Below are 26,807 nucleotides of genomic sequence, written 5' to 3'. Positions count from 1 at the left end.
CTCTACAGTGTGACCATTTCAGTCGCAAATGCGACTGAAGTACTTTGTGTGACTGTGAATAAATATTTATTTGCACCGGTGCGCGTGACCTGTTCGGAGTTGTATAATACAATCGGAATAAAAACTACAGGAAGACCAAAATCGATCTACACCGAGCAACAGTTACTTTCACACTGCTTTTCATCTCCTCAGTCAACCGAACAAGTGTGTAAATACTGCGGAGAAGCCATTATGATGACGAGTAACACTGAACATGATCTGCTTCTCTCAAATTCCCGATCTCACAAACCGCCATCTTTTATTGATCACGCACTATGTTCCTAAATTCTGTCATAATTGACAAGCTCAAGTTTTCTCATGCCTACTTGTATGTTATATTGTGGCACATTAATGCTGCCATCTCTTAAAAAAAACAAACAAACAAAAAAAAATACTAAACTTCAACTGTGCTCCTAAATTTTTGTAATCTCCTAAAAGAAATTGTCTTGCATCTCTCCTCCTGTAAACACTGTTATTGCCTTTTCTCCATTCGCCTGAATTGTTTTCAATTTTTTGCATATTGTTATATTTGATTGAAAATTTTAATTTGGTTGATGGCATTTTTACTTATCCTATATTTTGGGTACAATTTTATTTACCACAGACAGGACATCATTTAAGTACTCGGTGTATTTTATTGCTTTTCAAATAGAATATACATAAATGGGAAAACTCCACTTTCTCTCTCCCTCTGTATTTTCTTTTTGCTGGGAAGAGGCGGAGTTTAGCCTGTCTTTTATCTAACTGTCAGTGCAAACCAGTGTTGGCAACTTAACGACATTTCAGACCCCTTTAGGGATGTGTTTTTTTTTTTTTTTTGAAAAAAACAAAAAACCACCTAGCAACTATTTGGACAAACCTTATCGACTTTCTGTCTTATGTCGCCTGTACTGTCCTGCAAGCACAAGGTCTTGCTTTCCTGCTGCTCTCACACCTCTCTCTGTGTCTGCTCTGTTCAGTGAGTGAATGAGAGCCGGAGATTTAACAATGACACATAACAAAATCATCCTTATGCGAATGTTTTTAGAATTTAAGACGAATGGAATGCAACATGTTTTACATATAAAATAGTACATGTTATTACAGCCTAGTTCTCTGTTCAAAGTAGTTATAGTGTTCAGAAACATTTTATATCATTCATGTTCCATACCTGTCCGTTATATACTTTTATAAAAGTATCTTTAAAAAATCATAAAATTTGTGAAAAGTAATTTAAAAAAAGTAAAAAACCACAAAAGCAAAAAAAAAAAATCTATCTATCAAAAACAGATTATAGATTAGGTGTATGTGTGTGTATGTATGTGTGTGGGGGGGGCTTTAGTTGCAAAAGGTTGAAAACCTCTGTATTAAGGTAATCGAAAGTATTGTCTTATTCGGGTTAATATTGTATTTTTGTTGTCCATGTAAACGTACTGATTCTTAGCTATTCCGCATTACCCCTTTGATTACTTTGTGTATTTATACCCTCGTGTTTCATTCATTAGTTGCTAAGTATTGATTTTTTGTGTTTAGCTGACAGAGCTGTACTAATACTTTGAACCCTATTCTTTGTTTCATGGTTTTTATCCTGTTTTGTCCTTGTGTTTATTGATACTTGTTTCGCCTGGTTTTGCCCGTTCGCCTGACTCTGTGCCTGTTTTTTGACCACGTTTTTGTTACTCGATTTGGATGGATTTGTCTGCCTGCTTCTCAGTAAAGCCTTTTACTCCATTTGTATCAGTCTCCAATCTCCATTACATGACAATAGGTTCCTCTCTATGGCAGGTTACCCTCCAAAACTAGGCAGAAAACAAATACTTTTAATTAGGGGTGTAATGATATATCATGGTACGATATATTGCGATGCAAAAATGTTACGATATGTATCGTAGTGTTATGGCGATTTTTTTATTTATTTATTTTTTACGATATGACGTCCGTTTTATCCTATAGCTTGTTTGCAGTCATGTGATTTTGATGACGCATGAAATTCAAACGGAGGGCCGGAAGTGAAGAGCAGAATGGACGAGATGGAGGAAAGTCCATACCGTACTGGTTTAATCACTATTACAAGATAAAGCTATAAACAGAAAATCACAACATATTTTGGACGTGGTCCTTATTTTATGAAGAGGAGAGGTTTTTTTTCTACTAAATTTAAATACTTGCCTGCCATCGAGGCGGTAGATATAAGCAATGACCTTGTCCTCCAGACATCCATCTACTCCAGAAAACAAATGAAAGCATTCAAAAGTATGTAGGCATACAAGTTTTTTGTTAGTGGTTGGGTCAACGACCTCTGTACCAAGGCGCTCCACAATAATTTTAGTTTGGTTATCGCCCGGGTGAGTGGCATTACTTTTTTTAGGTTAACCACTCTCAAAGGTCTGCCGAGACATAACTAAAGGCATAGATCATCGCAAAGTCAGTTACTTTTAACTTTATAAAGTACGGAAACAGCTAACATTACATAAACAAAGCATATGTAAGTTGTATTAACTAACCTTTGACAAAGTGGTCACTGCACACACAAGCAGTATCCTCCCGACCGCAGACGCAGGTTTACAAGCCACTTTTTCCTGCGTTTTTCAGTCAGTTTCTTGCATTTTTCCCCCAATATGATCATCAACTTTTGGTACATAATAAAAGCTGCTTGTGGTTTCTCGGTTTGATCGATTTGAGCAGCCATAAACGATGGAAAACATAGGCATTTTGACTTTCTAATAGTTCTTCCTATGCAGAAAATCATTTCCTGCCCTCCATCTGCATTTCGCACAAAGATCCCAGCTTCTGCCTGAAAATGTGGACATGTTTTTTTTTGTAAAACACAAAACAAAACTCCTCATAGGGTTTCAGCCATCTTAATTCTAATTTCATGTTAAAATTCTATTTTATTGTTCAGTGAAACACCTAGTCAATTATTAATTTACATACAGAATGTTAAATGAAATCTTTAAATTGTATGTACAGCAAGGAAAGTTATTGAAAATTGTTAATGTTTTGGAAATAAATCTGTTATTTGAATTTCAGTTTGATTTTTTAAAATATTTTGATGCATATCGTGAGCTGAGTGTATCGTTACACCCCTACTTTTAACCTTTGTTGCTTTGCTGTACTCTGCATATTGAATTGGATGTCGTGCTTTCATGTGCTGTATCAGACCTGTTGTAGAAAAGTACGATGTATCCCATCTTGAAACCTCAGCTGAGCAAAGACTGCAAATTGCTATTGTGACATCCTTATCAGAAACTTTGAAATAGTTAAACACCGCTAACATAATTGTAACATAACTTTGCTTGGTAGCGTGGTGATGAAATTAGCTTGTGTGATGCTATAAGTGATTTGAGATGTGGCACGGGGCATGGCGCAGCATAAAAACTAGAGCTGAGTGATAAAACGATATTGTATTTATCGACGGTACCTTTATTGTTAATGATAGAAAAAATGTTCGGTATAACACTCGATAAAATGTGAACGGACATGAAGTTTGGTTGCATGAACAACCTTCAAGCGTGCGCCGTCCCTGGATCATAAACAGGCTATCATATGTCGTGATAAAGGAGTGTGCTACGAGAGACAAGCAAACAGCCAATAACAAGTTGCGTATCTACAGTGCATCCGGAAAGTATTCACTGCGCTTCACTTTTCCCACATTTTGTTATGTTACAGCTTTATTCTAAAATGGATTAAGTTAAAGACCTCCAATCCTGAAATTAAAGAAATTAAATAAAAAGACCTCCAATCCTGTCTTGGAGGTCTCCAGACGATTCCCTGGACTTCATGGCTTGGTTTGTGCTCTGACATGCATTGTTAACTGTGGGACCTTATATAGACAGGTGTGTGCCTTTCCAAATCATGTCCAACCAACTGAATTTACCACACGTGGACTCCAATCAAGTTGTAGAAACAACTCAAGGATGATCAGTGGAAACAGGATGTACCTGAGCTCAATTTTGAGTGTCATGGCAAATGCTGTGAATACTTATGTAAATGTGCTTTTTTTGTTTTTTATTTTTAATAAATTTGCAAAGATTTCAAACAAACTTCTTTCACGTTGTCATTATGGGGTATTGTTTGTATAATTTTGAGGAAAATAATGAATTTAATCCATTTTGGAATAAGGCTGTCACATAACAAAATGTGGAAAAGTGAAGCACTGTGAATACTTTCCGGAGGCACTGTATGGGGTTCGGTTGTGCCATCGCAAGGTGACGCCAGAACACATGAATACCTGAGAAAATGAGTTCAGAGCCTGCCGAGGAGATTGTGAATAAAAAAGGACATGTCAGCTCACCACTGTGGCAGTTTTTTTGGTTTCTTTTCCTCTGACCAACATCAGAACACCATTGTGTGTAAACTTTGCAAAAAACAACAAAAAAAAAAAACAACATGGCCAAGTACGGAGAAACAAGCTGCGAGAGACTTTCTTTTTGCTGGGAAGAGGCGGAGTTTAATAAATGTGAGCTTTACCACTTTTTGTGTTTTCTGTTAAAATGTCAGCTCTGGGGAGGACAGTGAGTGTCCTCAGAGCAGGAGCTCATCAGATGTGGACCTCAGTACAGTGTTATGCGAAAGTAAGTGTTAAAGTGGAAGTTTTATACACAGGTAGGCTAACTAATCTAACAGGCTGAGCATAAACCAAAGCACCAGGAGTCCCATTCTGTGCTATAATGCGATGTTGATCTACCTTAAAGTCTTATACGTTTACACTTTTACATTGCACGCATTTTGTAACATTTTCTTTATTAAGTTCAAGAGTTTCTTTAACACTTATTTATTTATTTAGATATTTGTTTAAATTCTATTTTGTTTTTGATTGTTAAAACTAAAATTCTGTTTGCCTTAATAAAGTGGGTAAATTAAAAATACAGTGGTTAAATTCAAACCTTTTTTTCTACTGGTCTTTGTTTTAAAAAGGTTATTAAAATTTACCAATAATTATCGATACCGAATGATATGAAACATTATTGATTATATTGATAATTTTTTTTTTTTAGCTGTATCGCCCAGCCCTAGTAAAAACATTTTATTTTCCTCATATCTTTTGGCCGAAAATGACTAAACAGCATTTTCGATGGCCGAAATTTCGGTGTATTCCTACTCTGTATTTTTAGGCTGAATGACGATACATTATATAGATCTCTGTATTTTCTACGAAGTGGGCCAAATGTTCAGTTGTAAGTTAAAGCCACATGTGAGATGTCACAAGCACTTTTATTTAAACATACTATGATTAAAATAAAATGCAAAAGCAGGGTTTCCTTCCCTGTTTGAAAATATATAACTGCACTATATATCAACATGTAAATGAAAAACTATATAAAATAAATAGCCTACAGTATCTCACAAAAGTGAGTACACCCCTCACATTTTTGTAAATATTTGATTATACCTTTTCATGTGACAACACTGAAGAAATGACACTTTGCTACAACGTAAAGTACTGAGTGTACAGCTTGTGTAACAGTGTAAATTTGCTGTCCCCTCAAAATAACTCAACACACAACAGTATTCCTCAACAGTATTCCAGCATGATAACGACCCCAAACACACATTAATGTCTAAACCGCTGGCAACAAAAGTGAGTACACCCCTAAGTGAAAATGTCCAAATTGGGCCCAATTAGCCATTTTCCCTCCCTGGCGTCATGTGACTTGTTAGTGTTACAAGGTCTCAGGTATGAATGGGGAGGAGGTGTGTTAAATTTGATGTCATTGTTCTCACACTCCCTCATACTGGTCACTGGAAGTTCAACATGGCACCTCATGGCCAAGAACTCTCTGAGGATCTGAAAAAAAGAATTATTGCTCTACATAAAGATGGCCTAGGCTATAAGAAGGTTGCCAAGACCCTGACACTGAGCTGCAGCATGGTGGCCAAGACCATACAGCGGTTTAACAGGACAGGTTCCACTCAGAACAGGCCTCACCATGGTCACCAAAGAAGTTGAGTGCATGTGCTCAGCATCATATCCAGAGGTTGCCTTTGGGAAATAGACGTGTGAGTGCTGCCAGCATTGCTGCAGAGGTTGAAGGGGTGGGGGGTCAGCCTGTCAGTGCTCAGACCATACGCACACTGGATCAAATTGGTCTCCATGGCTGTCGTCCCAGAAGGAAGCCTCTTCTAAATATAATGCACAAAAAAGCCCGCAAACAGTTTGCTGAAGACAAGCAGACTAAGGATATGGATTACTGGAACCATGTCCTGTGGTCTGATGAGACCAAGATAAACTTATTTGGTTCAGATGGTGTCAAGCGTGTGTGATGGCAACCAGGTGAGGAGTAGAAAGACAAGTGTGTCTTGCCTACAGTCAAGCATGGTGGTGGGTGTGTCATGGTCTGGGGCTGCATGAGTGCTGCGGGCACTGGGGAGCTACAGTTCATTGAGGGAACCATGAATGCCAACATGTACTGTGACATACTGAAGCAGAGCATGATCCCCTCCCTTCGGAGACTGGGCCACAGGGCAGTATTCCAGCATGATAACGACCCCAAACACACTAAAGAAGCTGAGGGTGAATCGGACGATTGTGTGTTTTTTTTTTTTTTTTTTTCTTTTTTGTTTGTTTTTTTTGTTTTGTTTTTCCGATTAATTGATTGATTCAGCTCCCCCTTCACCCTATCAATCGAAAACATAATCGGCTGATTAATCGATTATGAAGATAATCTTTAGTTGCAGCCCTAATTATGACTAAATAAGCACAAGCATTGGTAAGAACACATACAGCAAATATAGCTGCAAGCGGCATCCAAACAGTTTCATTGCCATCTTGTGGTGCAACAACATTAAAAACAAAGAAATAACAACAATAATAATGGAAATTCCTTTCTTCTTCTTCTGCTTATTCTTCTTTTACTTCTTCCACTAATGTTCCACATGACAAAATAATTTGTAAAATGATAATTTGCTGTAATACAGCACCACAGACACAAAAATAGTGACATAGTAGTATGACATTTTCAACAGATTTAAATTTTTTAATAAATTGAGAATAGAATCAAAAGGTACTCTTTTACAATATGACTCTCCAATGACACCCCAACAACACTGGCCATTTCGGCTTTTGTCACATAGCCAATTTATTTGATTAAATCCATTGTCCATAGCATTTTGTAAAACAACACAGCAAATGGATTTTATAGGTATTTTGCAGTTGTGTTTTTAAAAGTAAATAAAATAAATCTTGACAATAGTCAGTTAAATATTGCAGTATTATGACCTTTAAATTTACTGCTGTAAATTTAGAAAAGTTAGTAAAAAGAACTAGATGTGCATCTGAAATTGTGTTCTGTGATGATACCTACTGCATTCAATTAGTACCTACGCTCAGCTGTGGATATAGTATGTACTGATCAGTATACAGTGGGGGAAATAAGTATTGAATGCATCAACATTTTGGTAAATATATTTCCAATTATGTTATTCACATGAGATTTTCACTAGACATCAGTATTAACTCAAGAAATCCACAAATATAAAGAATTCACATAATTAAAGTCCTTAAATAAAATTGTGTTATAAATTGGAATGACACTAAGAAAAAGCAGTTCTCCAAGGCAAGGTAAGGCAAGGAACCAGCTGAAACCTGCAAGTAGTTAGAAAGTAATTATACCTCCTATCTGTGCAAATTAATATCAGCTTAGTTAGTAAATTGATGGGCTATAAAAAGGCTTTCCGTTACCAAGGTGTCACACAAGAAACATCTCATGATGGGTAAAAGCAAAGAAGTCTCCCAAGACCTTTGCAACCTTATTGTGAAACATATTGCTGGAATTGGATACTGATGTATTTCAAAACTTCTGAATCTTCCAGTAAGTACCATTGGGGCCACTATCTGCAAGTGGAAGCAACATCACTCAGTCATCAACCGGCCAAGCACAGGAGCTCCTTGCAAGATGTCTGACCAGGGAATCAGAAGAATAGTCAGAAGAGTAGCCCAAGAGCCAAGGTCCACTCAAAAAGAGCTCCAGAAACACTTGTAGGCAGCAGGTACAATTGTCACAGAGAAAACAATAGGCAATGCACTCCACCGCCATGGCCTCTATGCACGCTCACCCCTCAAGACTTCCTTACTAAAGAAAAGGCATGTTGAAGCTGATTTAAAGTTTGGACAAGCCTATGAAATACTGGGTGAGTGTAGTCTGGTCAGACAAGAGCAAAATTTTACTTTTTGGCTGTCATACTACACCCCATATTTGGAGAAGAAATGGCACTGTACATTACCCTAAAAACACTACACCAACAGTGAAGTTTGGAGGTTGAAACATTGTGCTATGAGGCTGTTTTTCATCACATTGTACTGCCAGACTTCATATAATTGAAGGAACTATAAATCCAATTGAACAAGATTTTAAGACAATATGTTTAGAAGTATGGGCCAAAATCGCACCTGAATACTGCGACCGATTAATTTTTTCATACAGCCAGTGTCTTGAAGCTGTCATTACAAACAAAGGCTTCTCCACTAAGTATTAAATAAATTTATGTTAGCGTGTTCTTTTATTTCCTGTCATTCCTCTTTATTTCAGATAACTTCATTTATGGACTTTAATGTTTGGATTTCTTTATATGTGTGGATTTCTTAGTTAATACTGATGTCTGGTGAAAATTTCATGTGACTAGTTTCATTGGAAATATATTTACTGAAAAAATGTTGACACTTCCAATACATACTTCCCCCACTGTACCTTTTCTTTGCAGAACAATACTCACTGCCCACTCTCCTCTTCAATCACATTTGTCTTTTTTTTTCCATTTCCCTTAAAATAGAGCAGGTAGACATGACAGACTGGTCTCATGTTAATTTTTGCAGGATTTGGGGAATCGGGCGCTCTTTGCCTGGGAACTCTCCGGGTGGGAGTTTGTGTTGTGTGTGAGCCTAGTACTTGGCTCGTATAATGTGCACAGTACAGAAATCAGTAGCTCACAAATTGTAAGTTGTGCAGTGTGAGCAGCACAGCACAGTGTAAATTTTTTTCAAGGCCCACAGCTGATGATAGTACTTCATGATCTTTGGGTCTTCCCCTGCAGGATGGAGGCCTCCTGTCTGGAGCTGGCTCTGGAGGGAGAGCGTCTATGTAAAGAGGGTGATTACAGTGCAGGGGTACCATTCTTTGAAGCAGCAATGCAGGTGGGGACAGAGGATCTGTTGATGCTGAGTGCCATCTATAGTCAGCTAGGCAATGCCTACTTCCACCTGTGTGACTACACCATGGCTCTGGAATTCCACAACCATGACCTAACTTTAACCAGGTAAATTTTTTTTAAATACTTTTTTATACTGATCAGAGGTAATATTCTATGTATATGTTTCACCTATATTACTAACTGTAATGATTCAAATTTTAATAATTAACTAATTAATAGTGTTGCACTGAACCAAAACTCAGTATTCAGTTCAATTCAATTTTGTCATCAATATATATATATATATATATATATATATATTGATGACAAAATTGAATTGAACTGAATACTGAGTATTTTTTATATATTTTTTTAGGGATGCACCGAATGTTCGGTAACCGAAATTATTAATTAACAATAAGTGTAAAGGCCAAATAAATTTGACCGAACAATGATGTGTTTGATGACCAAATAGCCTAGCAACCAGAGTGAGACGCGCGAATGTCACGACCTCATGAGGGGGCGCGCGCATGCACGAGCTACGTGCACGAGCTATGTGCTCTTCGGATGTTTACTGTGGACATGTGCGTTTGTTTTGTTTCTGTTCCGGAGCATGTTTCTGTCAGGTCGTGAGACGTAAGGGAATAGAGTACGGAAGCAGGTAAAGACATATTTATTTAAGGGCAGGCAGACGAATCAAAATCGTAATCCGAAAAACTTAGTCAAGACAGGCAAAGGGTCAGGCGAGCGGCAAACAAGCATAAAAGGGGCAAAGCAGGAATCAAAGTCATGGTCACAGAAAACAGGGTCAAAACACAAAACAAGAAACATGAACTAGTACTATAGACTGGGAGCGGAAAACCAGCGGGGACCAAATGAACTAATCTATAGTTTAAACTAACTAAATCTATCAAGGGGCATAACATTAACAATGTATCTAACTATACTATATCTACTATAATACTCCACGAGGTGTACAGGGACGTGAGCGGTATATATCCCGAATATAATCAGCCGTATATAACCGAATAGAACCATTTTTTGCACTCTTGTCAATGCACTTTTTAATGCACTTTTTAGTTGTAGGCTACAGAGTGTTACATTCTTTCAGCAGTCAGTTATAGGCCTAACATAGGCTATTCAAGGGGGGCTCAAAGATGACCACATCAAAATATTTTTATTTTACTCATTTATTTATTTAAAGTTATATTGTGCCTTGTTGGTAGCCTATGCCTGCTGGAATGAAAAAAAATGTTCAGTGTTAAATAAATATTTTGAAATTGTTGTTTTTGTAATAGATTTTTTCCTTTGAAAAGCAACACAAAAAAGTAAAAAGCACATTTTGACTATTTAATTTATGCAATGGTGAAAAAAATGGCGAAAATAAATGGAAAAAGCGCGAAAAACGTGTTCGGTATTCGGCCAAGTTTTTCATTATATTCGGCTTCGGCCAAGAATTTTCATTTCAGCGCATCCCTATATATATATATATATATATATATATATATATATATATATATATATATATAGTATTTATGCATTACTTTTTATGGATGCACAAAAAGCACACAAAAAGCAAGAATTCTACAGTCCTATATATATATATATATATATATAATGTATATATGTGTGTGTGTGTGTGTGTGTGTTTATATTATATAAGTATTTATGTGTTACTTTTTATTAATGCAAAAAAAAAACCACGGAATTAAACTACAGTCCTAAATCAATAATGTATATTCTGGTGTGTGTGTATTGGGTTCTTGTCAGTCTTATATAATTGGACAAACTGTTGTGTAAAGTTTTAGTCTTAAGTTTATATTTGTAAAACTCAGTTTTTGGATTCTATTTTAAATAAACGAAAAAAAAAATGGTACTGAAAGTTTGCCCCCATCCGATTAAATGAAGAATAATCCGCCAACTGATTGATTATGGAAATAATCGTTAGTTGCAGCCCTAAAATATATATGTATGTATGTAGGGATTGTGTGTGTGTGTGTGTGTGTGTGTGTGTGTATAATTGGACAAACAGTTGTGTAAATGTTAAATTTTAATCTGAAGTTTATATTCGTAAAACTCAGTTTGTGGATTTTATTTTAAATAAACTAAAAAAGGTACAGATTTTTTCCCCTCCCAAATCAGATTATTTGATTAATCAAAGAAATATTTGGTCATTAATTGATTATCAAAAGTTTAACAAAAATATTGCATTTACCGTTTAGGAATTTCAGCCATTTTTTCAGTGTCAGTCCATTTTCACAGGCTCAAAAGTAATTGGATAGTTGACTGCCAAGCAGTTTCATGGCCAGGTTTGGCCTGTTTCCTCATTATTTCATGGCAAATTAAGGAGATGAAATGTCTGGGGTTGATTCCAAGTGTTGAATTTGCATTTGGTAGCTGATCATGGGAACTTTCAATATGCGGTCCAAAGAGGTGTTGAAGCAAGTGAAGGAGGCCATCATTATGCTGAAAAAACAAAACAGACTATCAGAGAGATAGCAGAAACTTTAGGAATGGCCAAAACAACAATTTGGTACAGTCTTAAATGAAGGAATGCACGGGTTCGGACAGGCACGGAAGACAACTAAAGTGGATGATCGCAGAACTCTTTCCTTGTTGAAAAACCCGTTGACAGCTAGCCAAGTCAAGAACACTCTGGAGAAGGTAGGCATATCATTGTCAAAGTCTACAATCAAGAGATGCCTTCATGAATGTACCTACAGACAGTTTACCTCAAGACACAAGCCACTGGTAACATTCAAGAACAGAAAGGCCAAAGTCTGACCAGTTCTGATGCAAGATTAACTTGTACCTGAATGATAGGAAGTGTATTGAGAAGGAAAAGAAGGTCTCATGATACAAAACATACTACATCATCTGTCAAATATGTGGAAACGGTGTTATGGCATGGGAATGCATGGACGCCAATGGAACTGGTGTTTATTGATGATGTGACTGCTGATCAAAGTAGCAGAATAAATTCTGAAGTGTATAGAGGTATAGTTTCCGCTCAGATTCAGTCAAATGCTGCTAAACTGATGGGACAGTTCTTCACAGTACAGATTGATAATGACCCTTTAATTACACAGGTAAATGATGAATTGCTTTGGCATTACTGCCTGTCACACCTCCTCCAAGTGCCCATAGAACCACTCTTCCTTCAACCTTACCACCATGCCTAATGCAGCCAAAACCATACAGGCCTCCCCAGTGACTAAGGCTGTATCAAGCCCCACTGGCCAACGTTAATGCATGCTCTGTGCCACTGGTGCCATTTGGCATAGGTAAGCTGTAGGGTTGTCAGTTGGGTCCCACCGCTCAACAACGTTTTGCTCCTTTAACCCCTGAATGTGTCCTGGTGGGGGAGCAGTGGCAGGGACGTCTCCCTGCCACCTCCTGTAACTAGACCTCGGGTTAGATGTTACTACCCCAACACTTCTCCTTTTTCCTCATTGAGAGCCAAAGCCTCTTCAGCCAGATCTTTCCGGGCCTTCTGCTGATTTGCTCCATTTACTCCCATATCCCTCAGGAGGCAAATAGTTGATGTTCCAAGAAAGCCACAGCATCCTTCTTCTACCAGGTGATGGTTCTCCAGCCAGCCTCCTTACACTCAGCGATGAGATCTGAGTACATCAGCCTCTTCCTCTCATGGGCAGTTTCTATTCCTTCCTCCCATGCGACAAATGGCTCGATGAGGTGCACGGTTTTTGGCGCCGCTGGACCATATCGCAATATCAGGGTGGAGACTTGTATTGGTGATCTCACTAGGGAACTGGAGTTTCATGCCAAGGTTGACTCTTATTCTCCAGTCCTGGGTGAAAGTCACTATCATTGTTGGAACTCTTGTCGTGGTACTTGTGTTGTCCCCACCTTCTCTGATAAATTGGATGTGCTAACACACTGGTGGAGGATGACCACTACTTATGACCTGTCTACATCTCTGCAGCACCTCGGCCAATCTGCTCAGTACTTGATTGTGTCCCCACCTGTAGCACCCTTGGGAGAGTGCAGTCTTGCAGCCTGAGAAGATGTGCTGGAGGCTTGCATTTGGACTGCTACAGAGGGTAGCATTCCTCCTGGTCAAACCACTGCTGCAGATTCAGTGGGCAGGGGAGTGAGTTGTATGTTGACCTGATAAGACAACCAAGCCTTACCTGTGGGATTTTCCACAGGTCTGCCATGCTGCCGTTTCTGCCAAGAGCACCTTCATATGTTGTCCAGTCCCCTGTTGTCCCTGTGCTACAGCCTTGATCTTATAGCACTCAAACTCCATCTTTGTCATCTCAGACACTTCCAGTTCCTTCATCTCTTTCCTGCTGTCGTTGGACCAGACCCGCAGAGCTTCTCCCCACCTAAGAACCATATTTCCTTTCTGGCCTCTGCTGACGATCTCTTTGTGCTTCAGCCTACTAATTACCAGATCAACTTCAGCATGGGCTTTCCACTTGCTGCCCATGTGGACCTGGACATTTGTTTTTTGAGATTGAGCATCCCATGGCAATTCCTACATCCAACTGCTGCCATCCGGTGGTGAAATCCTGGAGGGCAAAGCCCATCTGCAGGTCCTTGTAAGTAATTTGAGACCAGGCTCCCGATGATGTTGGGCATGTGGAAGAACACAGTGGTTGTAGTTGATGAGCTGATGTGGCACTGATCCATACGCATTCAGTGAGGTCAAGCCAAATGACGTGCTGATCTTTCCAAAACATACTGCAGAAGCAACCCAAGGGCTTGATTGATTGATAGACAGACAGACAGACTCTGTTCTATTAAGGCAAATAAATTAAACGTTCTTAAATGGCCGATGACCTCAACCCAATTGAGCATGCTTTTCACTTGGGTAAGAAAATAATTGAGGGCAGAAAGTCCCACAAACAAGCAGCAACTGAAGGCAGCTGCAGTAAAGGCCTGGCAAAGCATCTCAAGGAAGGAAACTGAGCATTTGAGCATGATCAGAAGGTAAAGGGGTGCCCCAGTAACTAGTGCCGGAGTCTGTGGAGCACCCATGTGATGACCAGACACTCCTTCTGGATCATGCTGTACTTATCTCTATTGCTGAAAGCTTCCGGCTGATGTACAGCACAGGGCACCCCTCCCTCTTCACCACCTGTGACAAAACGGCCACCAGCTCTCTGTCCAATGCGTCAGTCTGCAGAACAAAAGGTAGAGAAAAGTTAGGAGAATGCAACAGCGGGCCCCAACACAAAACCACTTTCACCTGGCAAAAAGCCTGCTTGCACAGCTCCATCTACTGGAACAGATCTGGTGCTCCCTTTTTAGTGAAATCAGTTGGTCTTGGGTCTCGGGCAGGCTGCAGTCACTGCTGTCTTATCACTTTGGGGATACATCTGCCCATGGCCCACGTGAAAACCCAGATACTGTACTTCTATCCGTCCAATTGTACACTTCTTTTGAATTACTGCGAGTCCTACCTGTCCCAAGAACAGCTCTCAAGTGTTGTAAATTGAGCAACCAATCATGTCATCTAAATAAGCAATGAGTGAAAAAGAAAAGACCATTGTTTGGAGTCAAGGGCATTTACCAGTCAGACAAATAAAAGCGAGCTGTGTCTAACCGATTGAGCAGTTCATCAATGCGTGGCATTGGGTATGCGTCACATTTAGACACTGCATTGTTTTTTCTAAAGTCCATACAAAAATGAGCACCAAGACCACTGTGCTGCTCCAATCACTGTGCAACTCTTCGATTACTCCCATGTCGAGCATAGCCTTGAGTTTATCCCAAACCAGTTTTTTTGTTCAGGAAACTAGGATGGACTGTTACAACCACACCTGGAGGAATCTTGATGTGACAAGATTGGAATATGCCCCTTGCAACCTGTGCTCTCTGGCACAATGGTCCCCACAAGGAACCACAATGAATTGATCTGCACTTTTTTTAGACTTACCTCTGGTCCCAGCTCCTCCCTCTTGGGAACCACCATTGCTAGAGCCACAGGAACTGCCTCTTTACATTTTTAGGATATTGAGGTGATATATTGGATGTGCATCACCTCTATTCGTTCGCTTGACCTCATAGTTGACTTCTCAGACCTGACGTGTGACCTGAAAGGGCCCTTGCCTATTTGTGAGTAATTTAGAACTTGACATTGGTAGTAAAACGAGTACCTTATCTCATTTTATATAATGAAATTCCCATAGCTGAGTACCCTGTTTTGCAGCTGGGACTGTAGTTCTTGGGCCTGATGCAAATTTTCTTGGGTTAGGTGACTTAAGGTGTAGAGTTTTGTAGAGATCCCTTCTCCCAATTTTCCATAATGATGTCTAATTTGCCATGAGGCTTGCGCCCGTACAATAACTTGAATTGGGAAAACCCTGCAGAGTCTTGGGGGACCTCTCATACTGCAAATAACAAAGGTTCAAGACACTTATCCCATTTCTAGGCATCATAGTGAACAAACTTACAGATCATATTTTTAAGTGTTTGATAAAAACATTCAACCACCCCATCTGTTTGCGGATGGTAAACACTGATGCGAAACGATTTATTCCCTAATAATTCGTACCGGTCTCAAAGGGTGTGATATAAAGGATGTGCCCTGGTCAGTCAGGATTTCTTTCAGGATCCCGACTTGGGAGATTAATCAGAAGTGTGTCCACTACACTATGTGCTGAGATGTTTGGAAGAGGCATTGCTTCTGGATATCTCACTGTATAATCCACTCTGACTAACACAAAGTGATACCCCCGTGTGCACCTCTCTAATGGCCCGATGAGCTCCATACCTCTTTCATTAGTACGTTGCCGCAAATGCCTGGCCAATAAAAACAAGCCATTAGACGGTTGAGTGTGTTATCCTGTTGTAGATGCCTTTTCATTGGATTATAATAAGCTGCATGGAATGACACTTCCTGAAGGCTCTTGTATACCAATGACAATGCCTCATTTAATATAACCTATCTTTAATAACTGAAGAAGTCCTGGCTGGATTATTTGAACACCTCTCTTATTCGAACATTATTCTCATTTGGTCAAAGGCGCAGTGAAGAGACTCATCACGCATATGTTTCAAGGGGAAGTCCCCAAGTGGAAACCCCATGGAGGTTTGTAGGTAGGGGCAAAGCCCTCCTCTGAGTCAAGACGTGGCCCCAGCACAAACTCTTTGGCCAGAGCATTGAATCGCATTGATGCTTTGGTGGACTTAGTTCTGATTATTAGGCTTGCCACGGTATATGGTCATACCGGTTATACCGGTTATGTGGGATAATACTGGTATGAAATTTTATAGAGGTTTAAAGGGGGAACATGCACTCTCGGACGATGGATGACAAGAACAACTGTGCAAGGTCAGAGGGGCAGCACAAATGTGTATAAAAATGCAAGAGGCAAACTTGGTGTGATCCACACAGTGGCTTTATTTGCTGTCACTTTTCCCTTACTCTCTTTTCAGCAGTGCAACTTTTAATCTTGCTCACACACACACACACAGAATTGTCTTCTCTCCAGCTCCCTCGCTCTCTTTCTTGAGGTGCTCATCTACCCCCTCTTATGGTCATTGCAACGCAGAACAATAATTAGGACATTTCCCACAGCTCCACCCTCCATTCACAAGACAGTGCTAAACCACGCTAGTGTCTCCACAGGCATGTTGTTAGATGTTTGGTGAACAACACACATTTAATTTGATTACGCTTTTTTCCAGTTTAATTTTCATATTTTGTTAAAAAAATTTACATTAAATTATTTTGCCCCAGCTCTGGTGGGCGTGGGATGCTACTGCAGTGGAGAGAGAGACTGAGCATGGAACATTAGAGACACAGGGGAGAAAAAGCTATGTGGAAATCGAGTCATTCCAGGGAATGAGAAGGGACAGGAAAAACCAGGGACGCCTGGACCAGGGACCAGTGCCAAGTGATCCTCCTCCAGCTGAACAATTTGTCCAGGGACGTGGGCCCGTGGAACTGGACCCATTACGCCTTTCCTGTCAGGAGTCAAGCAATGAATTGCTCCAGTACAAAGAGCTCAATTATCTTTTCTGTGTCCTGCTCCTCCACCATCAACCACCGGCGACAAGAGTTCTTCAGCTGATGTGAGTAGGCAAAGGAGCGGCTGACCTTGGGGAGCTGTAGAAACTGATGGCATAAGCAGTACTCCTAAGGTGTCCGGCAGACACGCTACGAGATCACCCTCTTGATGCAGAACTACTCCAGGTGCTGGGCAGCAAGCTGGGCTTCTCCCTGTTAACAAGGTGGACGAGTATCAGAGCCTGTTCCTTCTCTGGCCATACTTGCACACCTGCTGCACACTCAAAAAGCTCCAAGAAAGCCTCCAGATTGTCCATGGAGGCCATCTTGTTAAGAGGCACATGTACAGTAGCTTCTATAGTGCCCGCCAGCTCTCGGCCTCGAATCGCTTCAAAGTACAGCTGCTGCACATGATGCAGATCAAGTAGCTGGGGAGGCTTCCATGGCGGTGGGAGGCAGGTGGAATGTCAGCAGCTCGGTGCTCGCATTTGTCACCATGCTTTTTAGCACACTCTTCAAAACTCAACAGAAAAGTGGCCATCACTAGCTCACGGCTTTCATCCAGTTCAAGTTCAAGGTTCTTGCATGCTCCGCCAGATATGACACACACTCTCTCTCTCTTGCCAGTTACAGGAGTTATTGAAAGCACAAAAACACAAATAAGTAGACACGGTAATAAGACACAGGTGAGAAGTAACAGCCCCTTTTCTGTTGGATTGGTTTTTTGTTGAGTTTTGGCAAGTGTGTTGAAAAGCATGGTGACAATAATTTCAAGCCTCCACCTCTCTGTTTGCAGCTCAAACATGCCGCCGCTTCCACAGTCTCCAACCATCAAGCATCCAACTATTAAGTGTGCCTCCAATTGTTATGGAGGCTGTTATGAAAGTCTGCAGTCACGTCAGCCCTATCTGCATATGATTGAAGACCCCTGCCTTAACTTAAACTTTGTTTAGCACATTTTGCTTGTAATATAGCACTCAGTCTTTTTGAGAAAAAAAATCTACCAAATTAGCACATTTGATTTGCCAATTTTATTTCACGTCGTTGCAAAAATGCCTCAGATCAATCAAATTGTGAGGGGATCTCCTGTGCACAGCCTTTGTCAAGTTATTTTACAGGTTTTTGATAGGATTTAGATTTGGGCACTTGACTGGGACATTCCAAAATGTTTACCTTCTAAAGCCATTCTTTTGTTGACTTGGATTGTGTTTTGTGTCATTTTCATGCGGGAATGTGGCAGGTTTTTTTTTATCTTCAGCTGTTTAACAAAGGTCTACAGGTTTTGTGCGAAAAGATATTGGTATTTGGATCTATCCATAATTCCCTTTATCTTGACAAGAGCCCCATTCAAAATTCACTTGAATTTTGTTGGTTGCTATATTACATTAAAAGTGGAAAAAGATCTAACATGATTTATCTTGGTTTTATTGTTTCATTTCACAAAGCCCTGCAATTTTAACAGGGGTGTGTAGATTTTATTTAAATTTTAGATGAAGGGCCTTGCAGTCAGTGATAGTAGAGCTGTCATACTAGACTATGAAGCAGGTTGTTGGTATGCTCTCCTCCGGTTGTGCATCTGTAGAAATTGGTCAGGACCTGGGGAGACAGTTTGACTTCTTAATCTCCTTAGAAAATGGAGGCGCTGCGCTTTTATTATAAGATGAGAGATCTGGAATGACCAGGTGAGGTTTTCTGTGAAATGAACTCTTAGGAATTTGAAACCAAGTGTAAGCAAACGCTTAGCCTCCAGTGCCACAATTTTCCAGAAATGCAACCTACCTGGATTCTCCCAAAGTACAATGTGCATAGACGCATTGTTAAAGTAATCAAGACCCCCACTTAATAAGAGTCATAAGTTGAATTATCAAGATTGGGCCAAGAAATAGGAGACTGAGAGACTGATTTTAAGGACAGATGAGATGAGAGTGACCAGATGGGCCCATGGTTGGATCACTAATGAACATAGGGCACCAGTTCAAGTCAGGCACTTGTAAAGTGGGGGCGGGATAATGGTGTGGGCAACTATAATTAAGGATGAGCTAGTTGGACCTTTTTTGTTGAAGATGGACAGAAAATCAACTTCCAAAACTACTGCCAGGTTATAGAAGATACTTTCATCAAACATAGGAGGAAGTCAGCAGCATTCAAGAAGACTGATTTTTATGTAGGACAATGCTCCATCACGTGTGTCTAAGTACTCCACTGCTTGGTTAGCCAGAAATGGTTTCAAAATTGACTGAATAATGTCCTGGCTCCCTTCCTTATCTGATTTAAATCCAATTGAGAACTTGTGGGCTCTTTGCAAACATGAGATTTTCAATGGGGGAAGACAATATACCTCTTTGAACATCATCTGTGAGGCTGTGGTGGCTGCTTCAGCTGAAATTGGTTGTGAACAAATCAAGAAACAGTTATTGAAAAGAAGGGTGACTGTAGTGAATATTTGTGAAAGGCCAAAAGCATTATTTGTTAATTGTTATTTTATATTAGTTAGTTGTTAAACATTCAGTGCGTTTACATGGACAACAATTATCCATTCTTAACCCGATTAAGACCATACTCTAATTAAGAAACTACCATGTAAACAGCAATTTTTAATTACCTTAATCTAATTAAGGTCATACTCGAAGTAAGCAATAATCGAATTAAGACATGTGGAGTACTCCTGTTTTAGTCGCATTATGGACGTGTATTACAGACATGTAAACACCTTAATCACATTATGAACGTCGTGTGAGAGTTTTCACCGCATTTTGCGACAGGACACGATCACACACGGCAGTTTTACGTTTTACGGCCAACAAGAGAGTTCGGCTGTGTCCCAAACCGCATACATGCCTACTATAGGCCTGTAGTAGGGAAAAATACGTTTCTCGGCTACTATATAGACGGTAAGTGCGCAGTTTGGGACATAGTCCACGGCTTCAAGCAGTTGTCTATTTGCACGCACAGCATGACAAATAATTAACTGCACTTAAAGCGTTCGTAAAAAATAAATAAAAACACCCAAAACTGTATACGGTACCATAACGAAGACGAACTGTATGTTGATACGTGAAGTTCTGGTGGGACAGCGTGGCGCGGTGATGTAATGACGCGGGCTGTTAATCTAATTATGTTCTAAAACATGTAAAACGGGTACATGACAGGAGTATTCTAAACGCGACTCATGTAAACACCTCAATCACATTGTTATCTTACTCAGAGTAAGGTCAATAATTAGATTACTGCTGTCCATGTAAACATAGTCATTGTCATTTATTGTTAAGTTTTAAAGTAAGTGGAGAGAAAGATAATTTATTTAGTTGTAGGGCTGCAACTAATGATTATTTTCATAATTGTTTAATCATTTATTTAATTTGTTTTCTTTCTTTCGATTAATCGGATTGTGGGGGCTGGACCCCAAACATTCAATACCATTTTTTTGTGTGTGTTTAAAATAATCCACAAACTGAGCTTTACAAGTATAAACTAAATATAGACTAAAACTTTAAATAAACTTAGTTTATTTTATGTATAAGTATTTATTAGAGCTGCAACAACAAATCTATAAACTCGATAATAATCAATTATGAAAATCGTTGTCAATGAATCTCATTATCGATTAGTTGGTCTGTGCGCAGCACGGCACATTTACTCACTGTGTTACTTCTGTTCCGAAAACATGCATCGGAGAGTAAATACTAAAGTTGTATTTCACATTTTAATTTATTTATTCATTTTCATATGATTCATTTACATGTGATTCATTTACATGTGATTCATTTTTATGTGATTCATATTCGTGTGATTCATTAAAGTTGTATTTCAAATGACGTACTATACACTTACAGTATGCACTATGTACTTACTGTCTAGTGTATGAATTTTAGAATGGTAGTATCATCTGAAATGGAACACTACTGTTTTTTTATTAACCGTAAATATAAGCCGTTTCCCAGTCAAACGCACGTAATGCGCTGACGCTAGGTTTGTCGGAATACACAGAGTCAACAATAAATTTCTTGTTTACTGTTTGTCAGTGTTACCTTTTATGCAGAACATGACCTCAATCACCATCAGAAGGAGGCGTAATCGTCAAGTGACAGTGGAAAAAAGTGTGCGACCTCCAAGTCCTCTAAGCGTGGGAGCATTTTATATTAAATGCCTCGAAGAAGATTGTAACATGCAAACTTTACACAGCGGAGCTTGTGTAGCAATGAAGCATGACAGTTGTGCACAAGCACAAGCTTATTTTTATATCCAAAATGCACCACTGTTCAAGGGGTTGGGGAAAACTGGTGCGAATTGCTTAAAAGGTTTAGTTTAATTCAAGTTTATTGTCATTATATGCTGTATTTACACGCTTGCAGTGTAATTTCTGTCATTTATTATACCGAAAGTGATCTGTTAGTAATGAGGCCATGTTACTCCTTACTTGTAATGTAGACACATTGATAAACAGTGTAGCACAAGTAAAATCTGTAATGTTAAATTAAAACAGTGCGATCAAAGTGAACATAAGTAAAACAATATACCCAAAGGCAGTGAGTAACAGAAACCACAAGGTGCAGTGAAAAGTGTGATTTTATTATTCATTTAGCACTGCAGTTTAATTATCAGTGCTTTTTTGTGCGTGCATGCATAAAAATAATGCATAAATACTTGCATGAATACTGCACTGCTAAAATTTTACACCGGAAGTGAGCAGAAGTGAAGAGTGGGTTTCGGCGTCAAGTCTAATTTTTTATTTATTTTAATTTTTTTTGTCATGCTGCTTGTGCTGAATTAAAGCGGCAGCACACCATTGAAAGATTTAAATGAAGATGAGTTGACAAAAAAGTGTATATATTGCACAGAAAAATATAAATATTAAAATATTTGTAGTGTATTTCATATCCAGTTAATGTCAATATATATAAAAAGTTTATATTATATGTTACCAGCTTGTTGTCAGTGATGAAGTAGAAATGCTTTTGTTTGTGGTGAATGAATGTGAGACTAACAGGAGGTTTTTTAGAATTCAGTCAATGTTAATATGAATTAATAACATTCAATAAGTTAAGAAATCTTAATTTAATCTTCAGAAATTATTTAATGTGTTAGTTATTTAGAGTAATGTGTTTTCTGTTTGAGACCATTTACTGTGAAACAGCTTTTTGTAATGGAGAGAATAAAGTTTTTATTCGCATTTCCTTCAGAATTGTGGAATTAATTATTATTAATTTAAAAGAAGGCGTAACTATCGTATCGGCCGATATCACTCTGAATAATTTAGTATCGGAAATTTAGAATTCCATCCATCCCTCCTCAACCGCTTATCTGTTATCGGGTCGCGGGGGCAGCAGCTCCAGCAGGGGACCCCAAACTTCCCTTTCCCGAGACACATTAACCAGCTCTGACTGGGGGATCCCGAGGTGTTCCCAGGCCAGTGTGGCGATATAATCTCTCCACCTGGTCCTGGGTCTTCCCCGAGGTCTCCTCCCAGCTGTACATGCCTGGAACACCTCCCTAGGGAGGCGCCCAGGGGGCATCCTTACCAGGTGCCCGAACCACCTCAACTGGCTCCTTTCAACTCAAAGGAGCAGTGGCTCTACTCTGAGTTCCTCTTGGATAACCGAGCTTCTCACCCTATCTCTAAGGGAGAGGCCAGCCACCCTCCTGAGAAAACCCATTTCAGCCGCTTCTACCCGCGATCTAGTTCTTTTGGTCACTACTGAGCCTTCATGACCACAGGTGAGGGTAGGAATGAAGATTGCCTGGTAGATCGCGAGCTTTGCCTTCCGGCTCAGCTCTCTTTTCATCACAACGGTGCGGTAAAGCGATTGCAATACTGCTCCTGCTGCTCCGATTCTCCGGCCAATCTCCCGCTCGCATGTCCCCTCACTCGTGAACAAGACCCCGAGGTACTTGAACTCCGTCACTTGGGTTAAGTACTCGTTCCCCACCCGGAGTAGGCACTCCATCGGTTTCCTGCTGAGAACCATGGCCTCAGATTTAGAGGTGCTAATCCTCATCCCAGCCACTTCACACTCAGCTGCGAACCGATCCAGTGAGTGCTGGAGGTCACGGACCGATAACGCCATCCGGACCACATCATCTGCAAAAAGCGGCAATCAGATCATCAGGTCACCAAACCGCAACCCCTCCCCACCATGAGTACGCCTCGATATCCTGTCCATGAATATCACAAACAGGATTGGTGACAAAGCGCAGCCCTGGCGGAGACCAACCCCCACCTGGAATGAGTCCGACCCCTCACCCCATACTCCCTCAGCACCTCCCACAGTAAACCCCTGGGGACCCGGTCATATACCTTCTCCAAATCCACAAAACACATGTAGACCGGATGGACCGACCCTTGAGGCACCTAAGACCTTGAGACCACAGCTCTCCACCGCAGCTTCAGCTCAGGAGGCTTTGAACATTGCCCACTCAGGTTCAATGCCCCCAACCTGCACGGGGTGCCAGAAAAACTACGCCGTAGGTGTGAGCTGAAGGTCTCGCGGACAGGGGCCTCCCCCAGACGTTCCCAGTTCACCCGCACTACCCGTTTGGGCTTTCCAGGTCTGTCCAGAATCTTCCCCCACCCCTTGACCCAACTCACCACCTAATCACCTGAGCCCCAGTGCGAGACCAATTAAGTGGTCTATCCTGCCATGCTCCTGCTAGAGGTCAACAAGGCAACCTTAGATGCCATGTTCCAGTCGGAGGCCGATGAGATGGCCTCCCACGCCATGTTCCATTCGGAGGCCAACGAGACGGCCTCCCACGCCATGTTCCAGTCAGACGGCCTCCCACGACGTGTTCCAGTCGGAGGCTGACGAGACGGCCTCCCACGCCATGTTAAAGGCAGAGGCCGATGAGACGGCCTCCTACGCCATGTTCCAGCTGGAGGCCGACGTGATGGCCTCCCATGCCATGTTCCAGGCGGGTGCCGACGAGACGGCCTCCCACGGCATGTTCCAGGCGGAGGCCGACAAGACAGCCTCCAACAGCATGTTCCAGGCGTAGGCAGACGAGACGGTCAGCTAAGCTTTGCTCACGCCTGAGGCCGATGACACAACCTGACGTACCTAAGGCCGATGGGACAGCCCACCAAGTTCTGCTCACATCTGAAGCTGATGACATAGCTTCCCAAGCCTGGTTCATGCCTAACAGCCCTAGCATTCTTGCTCTAGCCTCATGTCTGCTCCTCAGCTCCTTGAGGAACCAGCTATTTGTTGGACAATGTAGGTCCTTGGGGGCTATGTGAATATTTTGCCCAGAGGGCCAGGACCGCCGGGGGGTGGTGAAGCGCCCTTGTTTTTCGGGTGAAGCACCCTTCGGGGGTACTCTGTCATGGATTTCCTCTCGTGCTGAAAGCTGGAGTGAGCAGCGCGCTCAAATGTCTGAAGCACAACAGCACTCGCTTTTGAGGTTTTTCAGTGACCTTGACTTTCTTTACTTTCTACATGTGTTTTGTTATGCTTTATGTCTTGTCTCTGCCCCTGTTATGTTATTGGATGTCTCCCTCATGTGTTGTTATTATTCACAGCTGTTTTTGTTTTACCGTTGATTACGTTAAGTATTTTAACCCCTCGTGTGTCTTTGTTCAAGGCGAAGTATTGTGAGTGTTTGTGTTTTCTGCCAGACCCGTTCTAAGCCATTTATCCTCGTTTTTTGTTTCATGATTTTGATCCTGTTCTTGTTCTCGTGTCTCGATTCTTGTCTAGCCCAGTTAATGGCCGTTTGCTGATCGCCTGACTCCTCGCTTGCTTTTTCTTACCACGATTTAGATTTGGATTTGTCTGCCCATCTCCTAAACTCATTACATGACAAAGCAGCCCTAGTATTTATGCATTTTTTTTTTATGGATGCACAAAAAAGCACTGATAATTAAACTACAGTCCTAAATTCATAATTAATATTAAAATCTCACTTTCACTGCACCTTATGGTTTCTGTTACTCACTGTCTTTAGGCATATTGTTTTACTTATGTTAACTTTGATCATACAGTTTTAATTAGACATTACAGATGTTACTTGCACTACACTGTTTATCACCGCATCTACATTGCAAGAGGTGAGCAACACGGCTTCGTTATAATAAATGACAGAATTTACTCTGCAAGCACGCAAATACAGCATATAACGATAATAAACTTGAATTAAACTAAACCTTTTAAGCAACTCATACCAGTTTCCCCCATCCCTTGCACAGTGGATATAAGCACAAGTTTGTGCTCGTGCATCACTGTCGTGCTTCCGTTCTACATAAGCTCCTATCTGTAAAAGGTAACGCTGACATAAACAGTAGGGGCACACGGTGGCTTAGTGGTTAGCACGTTTGCCTCACACCTCCGGGGTTCGATTCCCGCCGGGGCCATGTGTGTGCGGAGTTTGCATGTTCTCTCCGTGATGCGGGGGTTTCCTCCGGGTGCTCCGGTTTCCTCCCCCAGTCCAAAGACATGCATGGTAGGCTGATTGGCGTGTCTAAAGTGTCCGTAGTGTATGAATGGGTGTGTGAGTGTGTATGTGATTGTGCCCTGTGATGGACTGGCACCCTGTCCAGGGTGTACCCCGCCTTGTGCCCGATGCTTCCTGGGATAGGCTCCAGGTTCCCCCGCGACCCTGAAAAGGAGTAAGCGGTTGAAGATGGATGGATGGATGGATGACATAAACAGTAACCAGAAGAAAATCATTGTTGTTGACTCTGGGTATTCTGCTAAAGCTAGCAGCGTCCCATTACATTTGTTTGACATCACATGCCATCAACTGGGAACCAGTATATACTTCTGGTTAATACAAAAACCGTTAGTGTTCCGTTTGAGACAATACTACCCTTCTAAAATTCATACACTATTCAATTCAATTTTATTCAATTCAATTTTATTTGTATAGCGCTTTTTACAATAGACATTGTCTCAAAGCAGCTTTACAGAAATATCAACATGGTATACAGATATTAAAGGTGCGAATTTATCCCAACTGAGCAAGCCACTGAGTGGCGACGGTGGCAAGGAAAAACTCCCTAAGATGTTTTAAGAGGAAGAAACCTTGAGAGGAACCCGACTCAGAAGGGAACCCATCCTCATCTGGGTAACAACAGATAGTGTGAAAAAGTTCATTATGGATTTATATGAAGTCTGTATGGCCTTAGGAGCAGCCGTAGTCCAGCAGTCTGGAATTAGAGAAGATTTGAGCTCCATCCAGAGGCAGAAAGGATCTGGATCTCTAGTATCTCCATAAATTCATGTGGGGCTCGGCGAAAGGAGAGAGGGAGAAAAAAGATTATTATGACTGCGAACTAGTCTGTCATACACTAGATGGTAGAATCATTTGGGACACAACTGGTATGTACTCCGATGCGTGTTTTCAGAACAGAAGTAACCCCATGCCGTATGCAGACCAGCTAATCGATAATGAGATTCATTAACAATGATTTTCATAATCGATTATTATTGATTTCATCGATTAGTTGTTGCAGCTCTATTTAGTTGCCCAATACACACTAATATTTTTCTTGGAGAAAGACAAATCTCACTTTTTTTTGGTAAACATTCAGTTTTGATGTGAAATAAAGTTTCAGATTCACTCATAGTGTTGTATCTTTTCAGCAGTAAAATTAATCCTGAGGAACACTAATTACCACAATAATTGTGGATGCTGTGTAGAGCTGTAAGAAACATTGAGTTGCTACTGACATGCTGTTACCAAG

General features: G+C 40.7%; 1 protein-coding gene across 5 annotated transcripts in view; it reads left to right on the top strand.

Moving 5' to 3' along the window:
* LOC128624251 (G-protein-signaling modulator 2-like) overlaps positions 1–26,807 on the top strand; it is an 87,104-nt gene that overhangs the window by 18,711 nt on the left and 41,586 nt on the right. For all 5 annotated transcript variants that reach the window (XM_053651740.1, XM_053651738.1, XM_053651739.1 and 2 more), the window contains one exon: positions 9,049–9,270. In XM_053651740.1, coding sequence (XP_053507715.1) covers positions 9,050–9,270 — 221 coding nt within the window. In that variant the 5' untranslated portion in view covers position 9,049. The remainder of the gene's footprint in view (positions 1–9,048; positions 9,271–26,807) is intronic.

Source organism: Ictalurus furcatus, chromosome 20 (assembly GCF_023375685.1).
Source record: "Ictalurus furcatus strain D&B chromosome 20, Billie_1.0, whole genome shotgun sequence".
Classification (NCBI taxonomy): domain Eukaryota; kingdom Metazoa; phylum Chordata; class Actinopteri; order Siluriformes; family Ictaluridae; genus Ictalurus; species Ictalurus furcatus.
Note: the sequence above shows the minus strand (reverse complement) of the source record. Positions and strands in the feature narration are given on the sequence as shown.